The sequence below is a fragment of the Manacus candei genome, unplaced genomic scaffold, assembly GCF_025592945.1.
Source record: "Manacus candei isolate 608988 ecotype Guabito, Panama unplaced genomic scaffold, ASM2559294v1 h1tg000056l, whole genome shotgun sequence".
Lineage (NCBI taxonomy): Eukaryota > Metazoa > Chordata > Aves > Passeriformes > Pipridae > Manacus > Manacus candei.
In genome coordinates, this window is record NW_026138104.1 from 186,576 (window position 1) to 202,724 (window position 16,149).

Consider the following 16,149-nt stretch of genomic DNA (forward strand, 5'->3'; position numbering starts at 1 on the left):
TTTCAGTAGAAACAGTGCAAAAACCTCTTCGTAGATATATAGCTGTCATCTCCAGGGCTACTAGAAAGAGAATTAATTTTGGACCTTTCTGTGCTTTGTAAGTTTATGATGTAAGTATAGCATTGACAAGTATTATATCTCATCTTTGGAAGGATGGAGGAGGGAAAAAGGGGCAGGCAGGATTTAGGTTTGGTTTCAGCAGCTTTAACTCACATCTAAGCATGATCTTACTTACTAAATAGTCCTAGTGATCATTACATTTAAGTAGATAAATGTAGAAGGGAATTAAGTAGATAAAAATGCAGAAGGGGAAAAAAGAACATCAAACAGCCTTCTGAACATAAACATCAATTCCAGATTTAATGGCATCTTAAAATCAAAGGACAACTTTGCTGGCAGCACACTTCTCAAGATTATTCTAAAGAATCTAATTATCTAATTTTGAAATATAATTTATGTTCTTCTTGATATGAACTCATAAAACCAAAGCTTTGCTAAACTGTTTAAGACAGAGTTCAAGTTACAGACATTAACAAGGAGGTGGTGATACAAAGTCTTTCACCTCTGGCAAAAATTATAGAATCATAGAATTGTTTAGGTTGAAAAGACCTTCAAGTTCATCAAGTCTAACTGTTAACCCAGCACTGCCAAGTTCACCAGTAAAACATGTCCTCAAGCACCACATCTACACATCTTTTAAATACTCCCAGGGATGGTGAATCAACCACTTCCCTGGGCAGTCTATTTCAGTGGTTGGCAATTCTTTTGGGGGAAGAAATTTTTCCTAATATCCAGTCTACACTCACCTGGTACAACTTGAGGCCATTTCCTCTTGTCCTATCCCTTGCTACTTGGGAGAAGAGACCGACCCCCACCTGGCTACAACCTCCTTTCAGGTCACTGTAGAGAGTGATAAAGTCCCTCCCGAGACTTCTCTTCTGCAGGCTAAACAACCACAGCTCCCTCAGCTACTCCTCATAGGACTTCTGTTCTGTACAATACTAAATATTCTCATAAATAATGACTAGTTGAACTCAAAGTAGGCAGTTGAAGTAAAACTAAACAAAACTTCGTTGGTTTTATTTCTTTAGTAATTACAGGAATGTGTGAATTGATGAGATCTTAGAGAATCTACCGTGTTCTGTGAATGTTCCCATCCCAATATTTAAAGCTTTAAGACAAAGCTCAGCCATACTGCAGCAGTCACAGCACCCACACTTGAAGTCAGTCAGATACTAATTTGATCATGTGAGCTCTTATTGCAAGCTATGGCCTGTCTTGTCACATTTAGGCATATTTGCTATACTTCCTGCACGCCCAAAAAACTATGCATTTGGCCTATACAAGCCACCTTTTGTTACATGATTATCAAAGGCTCTTTGCACCTAGTTCCAAAGCATAAACAGGAGAGAAAGGCACAGAAATGCCAATTAAAAGCCATAATTTGCTGTCACACCTAGTTAAATATCAGGATCTTCAGTCTGGCAATTTCAATGGGAGTATTCAGCTCTGTTCAATTATACTTAATACCTGACTGTGTTTATAATCTCACAGCAGTTGCTCCCATCAAAAGCACTTTTCTGTGCTTTTGCAGCTCCAACATTCTCCTGTTTGTCAGAACAACACATCATTTTGTAGTCACTCTTCTCTCCCACCTCTCTGAGTATTTTGCCAAGTCCTGTTGATTCCTCCTTTACAATATGTCCTGGAAAAACAAGCAAGTCCTTTCTGTCAATCCCTGTGGCTGAAACCTTTGTCTGAGTTCTGTCTCTCTTTCTTCTGAAGTTCTTAAACTACTGCTACCTCCCCTGTTGCTTTTTTTAATTCCTACTTGGTACTCCCACAATTGCTACAAACACTTTCACAAAGGCATTCCCTCTTACAAACCATGAATCACTTCACTGTTTTCCTCCATCCTAGCAAGCAAATATTCCCAATTTTGCTTATTCTATTCTTTCTGATCTTTCAGATTTTTCTTTCAATCTTATACTCAATTGTATTGGCACTTCCAATCTGACTCCATTCTGGTACTGGTAATACAAAGTCACTTCCTACCCCCTGCAGCAAACTTTCACTGAATCCTTCCAAAACATATCACTACCATACACATAATTCTGAATATATTACATATTTCTGGGATTTTTTTTTTTTACCCATGAAAAGTTGAGTTTGAGTATTCCTGAACCAAACAAGAACTTCTGCACACAACTTTCTAGACGGCCTGTGAGACAGGTTCCTATTAGAACTTCACAGTGAATTAAATACTGTAATTTCTAGCTTAATGCAGCTGATCCGATACATAAAGGTCCTCCTACACAGTAAGCTCTCTCATGCAGAGACTTTGTCTTTGTTCTGACACTTTGATGAGAACATACATGTCTTTAGTTCATGTATATAGGACATTTATTCCTTGTAAAAGCAAAATAACTCCCTGTCTTTCCCTTCCTTCTAAAAATACAAACTACTCTCCCTCTCTCAAATAAAAGCCAATCAAGAAACCTCTAATCAAACTGAAGGACTTGTATGGTTTGCTTGGCTGTTGGCAACAACTTTGCAACTCAGGGGATGGCACCTGCTTAAAATGGAATGTTACTTTTACAGGGCAAATATTCAAATTTGTTCTTGAGTTAGGCAATTTTGAGTGGTTTAAGCTTTATTAAAATGTATATTCACAATAAAATACAAATTTATCTTGTTGTATTTTAACCAAGTTTGTAGTTTCAAATTAAGCTACTTGTGCCTTACTGAAAAAAAAATAAAACAAAAAACAAAGCACACCAAAAATCTTCTGTATATGACACTGCCCAAAACTCCCATGTTTGGAAAGGCTGCAACGCTAGAAAGCAAGGAAGGCAGGAGTGTTTCCCTGCTCTATGGCAAAAATATATCTTCAGTGTACAGTCACTTTTTTGTATCTGGTTTGCAGTTCCAAATACTTCAGTTCTACTTTCTCTCTGGACCCTTACAGTGTAGTGCAATTTCATATTACTGAATATCTCTCTGCTCCATCTTCACATGCTCTGAAGGGATCTTCTCCATAGTTTTTAACACACATGGTTGCTACAATAGGTAGCGAAATCCGGGGCTTTGCAGAAATGACTGATCTGCTTCAGAGTATCTAGTCTCTTTACACTTATTTTTAGGATTCCATTTACTAACTTGTAAAACACAACTGAAAGAAACTGTTTTCCAATCATCGCTTTCCTTGGGTTCCAGAATATTCCACTGGTTGCGTACAGCTCATTATTTTATTATCTGACTGCTGGTTTAAACCTTTTAGCCTAAAGATAAACAGAACTGTCACCTTCAGTACCGTAAACAAACACTTCTGGCAAACACTTCACTTATTTCACTCCTTTAGACCTAAATAACCAGATAGACAACATGTATTCACAAGAATATACAGAAAGGATACAAGGTACAGAAAGGATGACAAATGAGTCAGGCCTCAAAACTTGGGTGCTAATCCCTCCCACCATCATTGTGGGCATCCAACTCACTCCTCCCAGCAGCCAACCTACATCAAGTGGCAAGAAAGAGCATGAGGGACTGCACACAGACAAGCAGAAAGGTCTACATATTGTTCTGCAGTGTTTGCAGATCCGTACACAAAAGAGCAAAACCATTTCTGCACAAATATGTTGGAGAGAGCAGGGTACATTTAATATGTGTAAGGAAATACAGGACATACACTATCAGAGTTAAAGGATGAAGTGATTGACAAGGAACTCACAATCAAAAATTGGAAAGTTATTTTTAACCTTTCTCTACTAAAATTTCATGCATAAATCAAGGTTGCATTTTAAATACTTGAATAAAAGCAACTGAGAGATTTAAAGGTAAAAGCTCTAATCAGATAGGACAGGAAGATACACATGTAGACAAAGATTTAAAACAAATCTTCAAAATAATTCAGAGTTGCTAGGGGAAATGGAGGTCTTATTCTGTGGTAAAACACGTAAAATTTTCGGAATGCCAGCAGATACAATTTATAACATTAAATCGAGAAGTTTTATATCTGTGGCCTGTACTTGGGATAGAATTTGTTTTGCAGGAGAAAGTGGCACAGATGAAGGTTTTCATTGTGCAGAACACTTCACAGCAATGAAATCCAACTTCATTTAAAATCCAGATTCGCCGACAATGCAAAAACTATGGAAGTGACAGATCACGACTACAATTTGTCTTAAAAATCTATAATAATGCTGCACTTAAGTTCAATCTCTTACAAATTACTTCAAATCAAAAGACAGCTAGGGTCTACTGGAAAATAATATATAAATGTTTTTAAAAATTCTTATAAAAACCTGAGGAGTCCACTATAGAACTTATTTTTTACAACACTTGTGAAACCAGGACTGTCAGGTACTAAGGATGTTTTGTGGTCAGATTTATTAACCTGGTACTCAGCTTTTTGCATTAAAAAATCCAGAAAGATGGATTTTATAAATAAATAATAATACAGGTTCACATAAATCAAACCCTTAGCATGAAGGCAAAAAGACTGGTCTGCCAGGAAGCCATAGCTTATTTCCATGTGACAAACAGAGAAGTAAACCTAGAAGAGTCAGAAATCACCTTCCTTCTCCTATTGCAGAAGAAGCTGTAAAGATGAATTTTGAATCCTATGAATCTGAAGCAGAACAGGCCAGCAGCAGGTATGGAAAGGACTAGACCCAGAAATCTGACTATTAAGGAAAGCTTTGCCAAATTTTCAGTCCTGCACAAACCCCTTCAAAATGTGAGGATCACAGGAGTTCTGACTTCCATATCAACCCTTCCTTCTCCCCCTCCCTAAGATTAGAGGCCTAGATTAAACAGCATTCCCGGTTAATGGTGGTAATGTCCACCTTCACTCACTAGATAAAAGCACTACTTGCAGTCTACTGCAATCACTATACTCTTCATCTACCTTGGATACTTTAGCATTCAGATGATTTACTATAATCAGATATAGAAACCTTATCCAGAGACAGCAAAAAACCTGTGATAGACTGGTAAGTGAAAATCTTGAAACATGAACGTTCATGAAGAAAGACTAATGCATTAACTCATGGGGCTCCCAAATTTGAAATAATCTAATTTTCCAGGGTGCAAAATTCTCAATTCCTACTGAAGTCAATGAGAGTAGTAAAGGACAAGACTCTGTCTAGGCTGTTCCTTCCCAGATTAATTTCTAGTTTCTCTGATCACCTGCCTTTAGCTGGCCGGTCCTCCACCTCTTCAGATGAAATCCTGCAATTCAGTAACTCTCTCTGTTACATTTCCCCACAATAATTCATAAGATGAGAGGTTTGGCAACTGCTAGTTAGTTACTTTGCCAGTCACAAACACCGCAACACAAGGATTAGTTTCTCCAAAACAAAATATGTTTTCCTCCCAAAAGACACAAGCACTCCAAGTGTGAAGACATGGCAGTTAAACAACAGAATCACCTGAGCACAATCTTGTTTGTATATGGCATTTTTTCTGAAAACTAAAAACATCTGTCTCCCTTGGTACTTATTCTCTGGGGAACAAATGTTAATGTTTGCTGCTCTCATAATAACCACCTCCCAAAACCACATCTATATAAGACAGAAAACTAGCCTAAAATCCTGGACATGAACTCCCCATTACTCAAAACTAGTTCAGATGTGTTTAGATAAGGCACGCCTTTGGATTTCAGTTTAGACAGAACCACATTCAACAATCCTGAAACTACAGCTGCATTCCGCCCTTCCAGCCTCCATGTTCTCCTTGTAAATCTGATTATTGTACTGTGTGGCATGCTCTTTATTTTTTTAGTCTTTCTTAACTGCTACCCTTAAAGAGCCACTTTCAGCCTGTATCTCTCCATATTAGGTAATATGTCACACAAACCCATAAGAGAGCACGTGATACTTATTTAAAAGAAAACATGCAAGTATTTCACTCTTCCATCAAGCAAAGCTTGTTCTGGAACAAAAAGAAAACTTATTCTTTGTTCTGTGAGAACCTTGGCCCTTCCTCCCAACATCACTTTCAAACTTCATGCCTTCAGGCTGGAAACATTCCATTTTTCATCAAACCGTTTTCTGGAGACTGCACATAACACACCTGTCACAAGCTTTTGCTCTGCTCCTTTGAGAAGTTTCCGCAACTCCCACACTCTTGGCAAGAGCTGACTCCAGGTATAAGTCCAACACCCTGCTTTACTCATCATCTAGGATGTATGATTAACTTGTTTTTTTCAAAGTTATTGCCTTAATCTCTAGGTGCTGACTACTCCCATATGAGTAACTGCACATTTTTCACTGTTGGCCCATGTTTCCGCTTCTTTGGGCTGAGAATTCCTAATGAAGCTGGGATCTGTGTGTTGCATAACCAGGCCAACACAACGCTGACATCCAAGGTTTGGAACCGGCAAGAGCTCCTGCTAGGTGTGTTCCATTCCCCAAATCATTCATAGATTCCATCTTGATATGGGAACTATTTCTCCAAAGCACCAGTGATTTATTGCATCAAACATAATAAAGGATTTAAGTTCACAGACATACACAGTCTCACCTCTGACAATGCACATGAAACCCCTAAAGAGGACATGCAACTTTCAGTCTAGATCACATTTCACAGATGCTAAGCTACATTTGCTACAAATCCTGGTTCTAGGAAAATGTCAACCCTTTCCGGTAAATTTGGTGAGAAATTATTTGGTCAAGGGAGAAGAGATGGACATTATTACCAGAGATTAGGATTTATTCACTTGGTGTGCATTTGCCAATGTCCTCATCTAGCCCATTGTTTTCTCTAATAATTTCTTTTGAGCTAGTTCTGTGCATCTGTGCATACAGGGAGTGTATTATCATGCAGCTGCACTCCAGGGCCTATGCTCTGCTAAAAAGGAAAACAAAAAAAATTAATTCAAATGATAAATATTCTCCTTTTTCGACAAGGAGGACCTCTGAAGTACAGAGGATCTTACTTAGTTACATTATCCACAAAAGGTGCATAGCTTTGGGCAGCCACAGGTTAGCAGCATTTAGAAGCTCCCATTTTTCATCCATTAACTCTGATAATTGTATTTCACATATGCTTTTGAACAGACATGCACTCTTACCTTCCCAGGGGGGAGAGGTTTGCCTTGCTGTGGATTACAAAAAATGATGAAACAAGGGATTTTTGTAGATAACTTAAGAACTGATGAAGAGTGAAGAGGCAAGAATTAGTTCAGAATTTTTAACTAATTTTTCATCAGAGATTTAGGAATAGCAAAGGTCACAGAAAAGATGAGGAAAATATTAATTTAGTGATATTTATACTAGACTAAGAAGACTACTAATATGAATACTACAGACAGACATTTTACAAGATTCAGATAATGGTTCTGGCACTATTTCCCCCATCCATGGTAAATCAGTATATGTAAAGTATTTATTCTCTGTGCTAGTCTACAAGATGCAGCCTTTGCCAACACAAAGGAAAGGGAAAGAAAAATCAAACTTACCACTGTCTAGCTATTTTTGTATCTTTCTAGAATAGCACTTTCAAACCCAGATAGAAATATTAATTCTCTGAATGAACACATTCCCTAAAAGCTTTGACCACAGGAAAAATTTTGATGAAAACCACAGTCAATACTTTTTTCTTCTAAGCTAAGGTACGAGCCATCAGTGAGCAACCAGCAGCAAGTATGTTTGAAATGAAATTTTCTCTTAAAAGAAAAAACACATATAAAGGAGTGAAAGCTCTCAATACTATTGACAAGAATCAGTACTTCAGGTGCAGTAGTGCATGTCTTAAAAGCCACAAGTATTACACAGACATGTGAAACTGTAACCTCTAAAATAAGGCCAAAGTTACACAGGGCTGCTGGCTATACAACTGCTGGTTCAGCAAACTCAAGTCGCCTGTGGGCTGTTTTAACTTAGAGTGTGCTTCTTATTTCTTCCAAGTATTTTCTTTTTATTCGTTCCTGTTTATCACTTCCATATCTGAATATATATAACCTTCTTTCTCTGAGCACATATTATTTCCAAAAATACATGCCAAATTCTAGAGAAAACTACTGCATTATATAATTTGATCTTCTGAGCTCCTCTTAATACTTTTAAATTCCAGTAAAAGATAAAATACATGGGCTAAATATGCCAAAACCACAGCTCATAAAATTCTATTTTTGTTCAACTCTGAAAGTTTCTTCTGAATAATATGTTTTGTTTCAATAAGCATCTGTTAGGTGAATTTCACATAACACCAAAATTCTTGGATCCTTAATTTTTAAAAAATTTTTTGCTGTATATAGTATCCTGTAACACTGTCGCATATAAAACATTTAGCTAAACACTGCATAAAAACAAGTAGTATACTGCTGTCACAAATTACCACATTAACATGCCAAAGGCTTCCAGTAAACATTGGAAAGACAGAAGCACAAAAGAAATAAGAATCATTGGAACGTAATGAAAGGTGTTATTATAAACTCCTCAGGACTTACAAACTGAAATAAGAATTGTAGTTGATCTTTTTATGTCTTACATCATAACTTGGTATACTCATTGCTAACCTTGAAAGCTATACAACAATATACAAATATTTTTCTCACAAGAGTTCAAAAAAAAAAAAAGGGAAGGACAAAAAAGACTCTTTTTCCTTCTTTTGTCTATGTGGGCTGATCTTCAGAAACACTGAACACTTGCAAGCATTTAGTACCTATGAAGATCAAGCTGGAAGCACCTGTGCTCTAAAAGACAGAGGCAAATGGATTAGGTTGTAGTCCTTCTGCATGAAGTCGACTGCCTAACGCATCTGAAGAACAAAATAAACCTTTGAACCTGCTGCGGAATGCACGAGGGAACAGTAACTGTCTCTACTGCATCTTTAAACAATGAGGGGCTTATACTCTGGAATTAAAAAGTTTTAGCTAAAACCTACTGTACTAAGTGTTAGAAGCCAGCTCTTCTCCTTGCCAAAGCAAATGCTCTAAATACGAATATGGAATACAGAATCATTTCTATAAAAAGATCTCATCACTGCTCCCTTTCAATTTATTTCAATACAGTCTGTTAAATTACAGTACAAAGAGAAAGAAATACTTACAGAGGGAGTATTTCTAACCAATATCAAGTAATTGGTGGCTGATTTAAACAAGCTGTTTTGTCCATATCACTTCATTTTGTGAATGCAAGGGTAGAATTCTTAAGTGTCACTGCATTACCTGAAGCTTCTCAGGTGAGTCGAAGTCTGTCTTGTGGGGCTGGGTTAGTGCTGGATCCTTTGGAATTCCTTAAGATACAACTAACAAAAGAGACATAGATACCCACCCACGCACAAGGGCTGCTACGAAGGAAGCAGTGGGACAAGGCAGGCTTTTGTGGCACTTGTTTACATACCCATGACACATAACCTTTCCTTCTCAGGCAGTACATCCCACAAACATGTTTTAGACAAACAGAGCCTTCTTACTATGCAAAGGTGGCAGAGCACTGAACACTACTACGCAGCTGAATGATGTTGACAGTTTTATAGTGTCTATAGGAATAAAATTTTCACACGTAATACTTAGAAAGAAAATGGTAATGAATAATCTGATGACAGTACAGATGCTTACAAAAATCGGACACTTTGCTAGCATAAAAATTATTTTTGGAAAGGTACCAGTATTCTCACTCATTAGTCTAAACATTACCATCACAGCATGAGCTAGGTACCCAAGATTCTTATGGCACAGCTGCACCTGTATGGCTTTAACGCTTCCATAAACGAATGAATCAAAAAAATTACATTAACTTCTCAGTGGAAGTAGGCCTACTCAAAATTATAAAGTGCCGTGAAACAGAAGAGTACTTCTAGGCACAGATAAGTGAAGGAGTGTGATTTCTGCTTTTAAATATCTATGTAGTCAAATTAAAAATTAAATATATTCTGAAAGTCTCAGTGGAAAGAGAATTAAAAAAAATCCTTTATCTGGGATAATGAGCTGGCTGACTAAAACACCAAAGTATTTTGCACCTTAATGACAGACAGAATATTTATACTGAAGAGCCTCTTGATATGTAAAGTTCCACTTCATGAGATGGATTACTGGAAATTTAGAGCTGTAACAAGACTAAAGCCAGACAGGGCAAAGTCTTCCACAATTGTCTTTTTCCCCCTGCTTATAAAGAGGTCAATAAGGTCAAAATAGTTTGAGTAAGCCAGATTATACTTCTTCCTTCCAAACCTCAAAAGCATACAATTATTACTTTTTTACAAATACATCTGGCTCACTAGAGTAGAAATGCTTATGGAATTCCATGAGAAATCAAACTTCTGTATGCAGGACAAAGGAAGGAAGGTTATATACCACGGATAATGGAAGACTTACTGCAATTTACAAATACCAAACATGACAACCCACCAGAATGTGAAAATAAATGTAAAAAAACCTAGTTGAGCTGAGGCTTTAGTTGTGGAATATTTAGTTCTAGTGCAGGGACTATTCTTATATGTGCCATACAGAAAGCTGAGTAGCTCTCTGAACAAAAATGTGTATTTACATAGCACTTTTTCTTAAGTGGTTATATATGATATATACATGCACCTACCCACAAAATTCATCACCGTACCCAAGAACTGCATTTTGACAATATTTTTCCTTCCTCCACAGGGGGATTTGCTTCCACAGCACAGCAAACACTGCCATAGATTTTGGGCTATGCCACAGACATTAAATGGCAGTCAAAAATCAGCAATTAGTCCAGAAAGCATAATGCAGACAGTGTGAAGTGAGGCAGCATGGAATGGTTGGACCTGACATAGGAAACTGGGTACAACGCATGGGGAAGCCTGGAGCTGACACCCTGACCATTCCCTCCAGACACCTAACTGACAATTCCACCAGCTGCAGGGGCAGCTGTTGAATGCTGAAAAAACCAAACCACTTTGGATTTACATGTAGAATAGGGATCTAGGCTTAACATGGGGTGAGATATTCAGAAAAATGCTGTGGCAAGGGCTTTTGTCACAATGGCCTCCAAGAGCACACCCACATCTGCATGCACCAGGCAAGCCTGCCAGGTGTCCTATCCTACTTTACTGCTGGTCTCACAGAATCACAGAATTGTTAGGGTTGGAAGGGACCTCTGGAGTTCATTTTATCCAACTGCCCTGCCAGGACAAGGTCACCTAATGCACATTACATAGGAATGCGCCCAGGTGGATTTTTAATGTCTCCAGAGAGGGTAACTCCCCGACCTCCCTGGGCAGCCTGTTCCAGTCCTCTACCACTCCCAACGTGATGTTCTTCCTCATGTTGAGGTGAAACTTCTTGTGGTTTAGTTTATGGTCATTGCTTCTTGTCCTGTCTCTGGCACCACTGAAAAGAGGTGAGCACTGTCCTCTTACACCTGCCTTTGAGATATTTATATGCATTAATGAGATCCCTCTTGGTCTTCTCTAGACTGAAGAGGCCCAGCTCTCACAGACTCTCCTCATAAGAGATGCTCTAGACCTGTAATCATCTTGTGACCCTCCGCTGGAACCTCTCCAGTAAGATGGGGTAAGATGTTCAGAAACCTGATATTGCAAGAGCTTTCGCCACGACGTCTTCAAGGCGTCCCGGCTTCAAGGGAGAGCATGGGGCTGGGCAAGGGGAGCAGCGAGGTGCCTCAGCAGCTGCCCTGCCTTCCCCTTCCGACCCGGCGCACCACGGCTTCGTCCCGCCACATCTGCCCCGCGGGACGGGAGGGGGGCAGCCCCCAACCCCACCAGGAGCCCACGGGAGCACCGTGTCCCGCCGGCCCCCTGCCCAGGAAGCGCGCAGGGACCATCCCTCCTCCCGCTCCCACCCCTCCTCGGCGGCGGGCGGCTCCTCCCGGCATGCCCGGCACGTCCCGGCCGCGCTGCCAGGAGACGGCCGGAGGGGCGGGGCGGGGAGGAGCGGAGCGGGAGGGGGAGGATGCTGCGGCCGCCGCGGGGCGAGGCAGCGGCGGCGGCAGGAGTGGCAGTGGCGGCGGTGGTGGCACTTCGCGGCACGGAGGATGCGGCGGCGGTGGTGGTGTCGGCAGCAGCAGGCGGAGGAGCGGGGAGCGATGCGGTGCTGCGCGGCGGGGCCGTGGCCGCACAGCGCCCTCACCACCCTCCTGCTGACAGGTCGGTCCCGGCGCGTCTCCCCGGGGCGAGCGGGATAGGGCCTCACCGGCAGCCGCCGGCCTGCGCCGCGGTGCCCCCTCGCCCCGGGCTTCTCGTCCCCTCCCGCCGGCGCCGCTGCCCCCCGCCTTGCCCTTCGGCTGCGGCTCGCTGCGCGCCCCGTTCCCCCCGCCCTGTGCCTCCTGGCGGTGCGGGGTCCGAGCTGCCTCGGCACTCCCCATCCCGTGGCTCCCGGTTCCCGAGGACGCTCCGCGGGCGGGCAGGGATGGCGGCCTGCGCGCCCCCGCCTCTCACCCGCCGCAGCCCCTCCCGGCGCGGCGGCAGCGCCCGAGGCCGGCGGGGCCCCGGGCTGAGGGAGCCCAGGGGCGGCCGGCCAGGGTGGAGCGGGATTGCCGGGAGGGCTTGCAAGCCAGGCCTGGCTCAGAGCCGCTGGATGGCGCGGACGGCTCCGCTCCCGGGCACTGGGCCTGGCCCGCTGCGCTTCTCCGCTCCCTCGACCCGGTGCCTTACCCGAGGGATGGGCTGTTGGGGGTGCGGGGTTGGCTTTCGTATTGCCCCTCTTCCCCCTCATGTCTCATCTGACCATTTAATCCAGCTGTGTCAGAATTACAACTGCAGAAAAAAGCCTGGATCTTGGTCCGTAATGCATGTAAATATTGGCTTTCATGCAGTAGGCAGGTTTCACACCCACAAGGTTCTTCACGTTGAAATACAGATACCACTTAACAGCAGCCCAGCTGCAGAAGTGCCTTTGTAAGACTTGTTACACCAAGAGCAAGCCAACAGCAAGAAATCCTATTTCTTTTGCTTATTTTGACGTCCGAGAGGTTGATGGTGTGTCATCTGCAAGCAGTCTGCTCCATATCCTCTCAAATACTGTCTGGGTATGCTTTTAGTGCTTCTTTAAGTGTATGGCCATGCTTGTCATAGGATATTGACATCAGAATTGACATGAAGCATTGGTTACATTTAAGATGTGGTAAGAACCTAAGTGTGAAGTTGTTCAATGTGAGGATAAAACTTTGCATTTGTTAAATGCAAGGTACTTCTTACTCCTTAAGTGGAAATTCTTCCTGCCTCTTCTGCCTCCCCCTCCATGACTGGTTGTGGGATAGCAACCAAGAAAGAACTAGGAGAAGTTAAGATAAACTTTCCGTGTCAACTGAAATAATGGCTTTTAAAAAGTGCAACAGAAAGAAGCTGAGTTGTGAGCTTAATCCACATGTCCTTTCCAGGCTACTTCGAAAGGGAAGAGTTCTTAAGGTTTTTTAGTGATAACTTTTCCACTTCAAATTCAGACCTTTCTAAGCTTGGTTCAGTTGGATTTCATTAGTTAAAACAGAAGAATACATGGTTTGAAACTGATGTATAGAAGGAGGCATGAACTTTAGTTCTGCTACATTCTTTTAAGAAATATTTATACAAAATTTATTCTTCATCAAGGTGGAGATGTGTAGTATGTTCCTGATCTGAATGATGCAAAATGTCCCAGGAGCTCACCTGAGATCCCCTCCATTCTCCTTAAGCAAAGAACTTCCAACCTTGTCTGCTGGCTCTGGGATGAGCCGTAGCCCAGCATTAAAATCTGTTCTTTTGAATCCTGGTCTTCAGGAGAGTCTACAGTACAGCAGCATTATTTAACGAGGCAAAAGACATCTTGCAGACAAAATGGAACATGAGAAGTAGCACAGGATTTGTAAATAGATTTTTTTTTTAGTACTCCTCAACTAATACAGATTAGTTTTTCCCATTTCTTTTGTACAACTTGATCTACAGAAGAAACTTATGCTTTTTGCATTTCTTAAAAATGCATGAAATGTAAAGACTTTTTGGAAGCGGGTAGCTGCTGTCAGAAGTCTGGGTTGTCCCCCTCTTAATGCTCCCCTATCTTCCTCGTAGCAAAACATTATTTCAAAATGCAGAGATTTCAAGAGATTTAACAGTTTTAAGGGTGTAAGAGGATTTCAGAAGTTCAACAGTTGCTCCAAGGGGGCTAATATAGTACTCAAATTGAAGGTATTGACTCTCAAATGCTAGCTGGTGATCATTCTCCTCCACGGATAGGAAAAAATGGGACTTTGTTGTGGGAAGTGACATTTAGGATTAAGCATTTCTAATGCAAATTAGTTAGTTGTTCTTTGGCTTCATAATAACAGACTTCATAGAATCTTGCTAGATTACAGTAGTAGAGATGTCTGTCATATTAGTTTGGCAGAGCAATTAATTGCCCTCATATTCTGCTTCCGCAGAGAGGGTGGTCATCAAAATGTTTGAAATGATTGTGGCCAGTGTTTTTTCCCTGTATTTCTGCACTTAAGGAGTTAGTTGTCAGTGCCCATGTTGTCCCTGGAACTGCTCTTTCATCCCAGGAATAGGGAGTTTTAGAATGATGGAGTCATCTTCCTTCTTCCCTATTATAAAGGGGTCAAAAAGGGGAAGTAGCTCATTAGTTCCCACCTTGGAAGCTGTGGTTATGTGGTCACGGTAATCTATCACAGCTACATTGCTACCAGAAAACATTCTTCTGCCCTTCCATGGCTAGGGATTTTCACTGCTTTCCTTGGCATTGAGTAACTTGTACACTGATAATGTGAATTGGGTCATCGGCTGAAAACTAATACATGCACAAAATTTGTTCACTGAAATCTGTGTATCCCTACACTTGTCCCACTGTTGACAGGACAAGGGCTGTTGGCAACACTCTGTTGCTCAGCCACACCCTGCACAAGGAGGCAGAACATTTCACAGATGATGGGTGTTTTCAGACTAAAGCCGTGGCAGACCTGCCCTTTTTGCTTTTCTGGATGCAAACGTAAGGACAGAGAAAGAGGTTTCCTTCAGAGAGCCTCTAGGTGTCTGCCTGAGAAGATGTTGCCTGTCAAGTCTTTGTACTAATCTGACCCAGATCAATAAATAAAATCTATTATCAATGAGTACTTGCTCGAATAAGTAATTACACAAGGGGAAGGGTAGCCATTCCATTAGTGTGCTTCTCATTACAGAAGCACATTATTTATAGGCAATATAGCTTACAGAGAGACATCTTGGAGGTCCCAAAGCCAGTAAGAAGTGAGCTTTATAGCAGAAATTCACATCTACATGTAACTGTTCAGTGTGTAGAGAGGCTTAGTTTTGCTCCATAGTGTTTTTAGATTTGGGTAGAAGTTCATTAAAGTACCTCAGGAGTTGCAGTCACCAAAGTAAAACCCTTTCTTTAGATGAAAGATTGTTTCCAAGCAAACTAAGAAAAAATAATTTAAAACCTGGACAAGAATATCTATATTGGTATAACTGTTGGGCTCTTCTTGAATAGATACTGATAAATTTACAGCAGAAACTATCAGTGTGGAGTGCCCTCCTTTGGCAGACCTCTAGAGGAAAAGAGGGTGTTGCTAGTTTTGATTACTTCCGTAAGAATTTGAAGGAAACAGAGGAGAAGAGGCAAGAAACCAGAGAATGCAAATATTAATCTCCCTCCTAATCAGCTGAACTGCTTTTCAAGCAAGTTCAAGAAGTAGTAGAAGTAGTAGAAGTAGCAAGAAGTAGTAGAACTAAGAAGTGCTCTAACCTGACAGGAATTTTTGCATGGGTATCTTGCTGAAGCGTTTTCAGTGTGAAACCAAGTGCAACAGATTGAGAGCTGAAGGCATGGTTTCAGTATTGACTGGCAAGTATCTTTGTGTTGAAATTAACATGAATATATTACATAGGTTGAAATGATACATTGTTTTGTTAATAGCATAGTTATGGCGGTCATCATGTAAAGCCAAAAAAATAAGGTTTATGTAAACATGATGTGTCTAAATGTTGTTACAATTGCAACACAAACAGCCAAAATGCCTTTTAAATGCGAGTTATTTTTAGTGACAATCCAAACCGCGAAGATGAGAAGTTAGAAAGAACAACCTACTGAGCAGACAGAAATCTTAGCGTCTTGAGATCGATGACTTTTCTGAATTCCTTAGTCTTTCAGATCAATTGCCACCTTAGAAATTTGGAATGTAATTGCAGGGATACTCTGATAATTCATATCGAAAGATGATAGAAATGTAGGAGGCATCC

At 41.0% G+C, this 16,149-nt stretch overlaps 1 protein-coding gene across 7 annotated transcripts in view; it reads left to right on the forward strand.

Moving 5' to 3' along the window:
* Positions 1-11,904: 11,904 nt before the first annotated feature.
* Positions 11,905-16,149, forward strand: part of SGCE (sarcoglycan epsilon) — a 33,608-nt gene continuing 29,363 nt past the window's right edge. For 2 of the 7 annotated variants that reach the window (XM_051802615.1, XM_051802618.1), the window contains exon 1: positions 11,906-12,090. In XM_051802615.1, coding sequence (XP_051658575.1) covers positions 11,979-12,090 — 112 coding nt within the window. In that variant the 5' untranslated portion in view covers positions 11,906-11,978. Of the gene's footprint in view, positions 12,091-16,149 lie in introns of all 7 variants that reach the window. The other 5 variants (XM_051802617.1, XM_051802622.1, XM_051802621.1 and 2 more) reach the window with 3 other exon arrangements.